Source organism: Gekko japonicus, unplaced genomic scaffold, assembly GCF_001447785.1.
Source record: "Gekko japonicus isolate JY-2015 unplaced genomic scaffold, Gekko_japonicus_V1.1 scaffold3134, whole genome shotgun sequence".
Lineage (NCBI taxonomy): Eukaryota > Metazoa > Chordata > Lepidosauria > Squamata > Gekkonidae > Gekko > Gekko japonicus.
Genome location: NW_015170986.1, coordinates 161,722 through 163,362, shown reverse-complemented (window position 1 = coordinate 163,362; position 1,641 = coordinate 161,722). Strand labels below are relative to the sequence as shown.

The window sequence follows — 1,641 nt, the reverse complement described above, 5'->3', positions numbered from 1 at the left end:
CCCCCCCCCACACACACACAAGGGAGAGGGTGAGCTGCTGAAAGGGTCCCCCCCCACACACACACTGAGGTTCGCATGCCTCTCAAGTCAGGGAAATAAGGACCTGAAGCTCGGGTGGACTGTAAGAAAAGCAGGGAACCACACTAAAGGCACGGTTTGATTTGGGAGATGCTCGAGTCCCACTACCTCACTACAACAAAAGCCTGATCTTTCCTTGCCGCAGTTGGCAAGAGCTGTTATCAGTTAAAGGCACACGCTTACTTGGAGTCTTCAGAAGCTAATTGTTCCACAGAAAGGTTACGCGAGAGTGGCGAGAGCCACGCTTGCTCACTTAAGCAGGGCTGGCCGCGCTCAGATGGGAGGAGCAAAGGGCCTGCTCCTCCTGTCATGGCTGCTGCACCCCGGCCCTTCCATCACCTCCAGAACCAGCCCTATCTCTCGCCACAGTGGCCGCCTCGACCCCAATTACCCAACTCGCAGCACCCGATTGGCCTCTTCCAGGATCTCACACAGGTTAGTTCCCATGAGTGCCAAGCAGAAAACCACCACGTCCACGGATGCAGCTTCCAGGGGCACCTGTAGCAGAATGAGCCGGGAAGGGGGTGGGGAAGAGAGAGGAATGAGGTGGTACCCCCCAAAGCGGGCTGTGAAACCACCTTAAGGGTGAAGAGGCAGAGGACCAACGGGAAGCCCCTCAACGCAATTCCTGCCAGGCCCAAGGTGGGGGACCAGCCAGAGCAGCAGGAGGCCGGTCCCTCAAAGGTCCAGGCAAAGACCACCCTCACCTACCCCAGGATACCTGAGACATGTCGCAGACAGTGACACGGGGGTCCAGGGCCACCACATCGAAGCAGTGCACTTTGTTCCGAATGCTGCGGGCCAGTGTGCAATCGCCGCAGCCAAAGTCCGCCACCACCAACAAAGCGGGCCTACCAAGGAGAGAGGAAGCAGCAGTGACAGCAGAAGCCAAAGCCGAGGTGCGCTCTCGCACTTTTTTCCTGGGTGGCTTGCACGGACACACGCGCGTGGCATCGTCCTGCGTGAGTGGCTCACTTAAAACACGTCCTTAAGGTTCTCTTTGCAGACCACCTTCCGCCAGCCTTACCTATTGCGGAGGTACCGGACAAAGCGCTGCAGGGGGTTTTCGGGCCAGCGTGCCACCTGCTGGGCGAAGCCTCGATGGTAGACGGCGAAGGCTTCGGGGTCTTCCTGGAAGAGGCGGGCCGCCTCGTGGCTGGGGCGGGTGTACAGCTGCTGGTTAATGTAGCGGAAGCGGGCCGAATCCAGCCGCTCCTGCAGCTGCAGCCGCAGGGAAGCTGCTCGGCCGCCCAGGGGCTCCTCCTCCGGCGGCAGCAGGGAGGCTTCGAGAGGCAGGCAGCCGGGCGGCTCCGCGGCCTCAAGGGGCGGGCTGCCGGGTGGCTCCGCGGCGTCCCGGCCTCCCCCGGCCTTGAACTTGTTCTTCTGCCGCCTCTTGTTCTTCCGCCGGTTCCTCCACTGCTTCCTGGTCAGCGGCGGCTTCGGCTTCTCTCCAGCCGCTCCCGCTGGGCTCTCGGCTGCTGGGCTGTTCTTCTGCTTGCCCCCAGGCACGGGGTCTTCTCCACCCGCCGCAGCTGCTGTTTCACCTGGGGGGGGGGGGGGGAA

At 62.0% G+C, this 1,641-nt stretch overlaps 1 protein-coding gene across 1 annotated transcript; it reads right to left on the bottom strand.

The window, feature by feature from the left end:
* Window positions 1-465: 465 nt before the first annotated feature.
* On the bottom strand, window positions 466-1,623 carry RRP8 (ribosomal RNA processing 8, methyltransferase, homolog (yeast); the record flags this gene model as incomplete). Its single annotated transcript, XM_015418983.1, has 3 exons — window positions 466-576; window positions 800-929; window positions 1,106-1,623. Coding segments are annotated over 3 exons (759 nt in total), but the record flags the coding sequence as incomplete, so codon positions are not given.
* Between the last annotated feature and the right edge of the window lie 18 nt (window positions 1,624-1,641).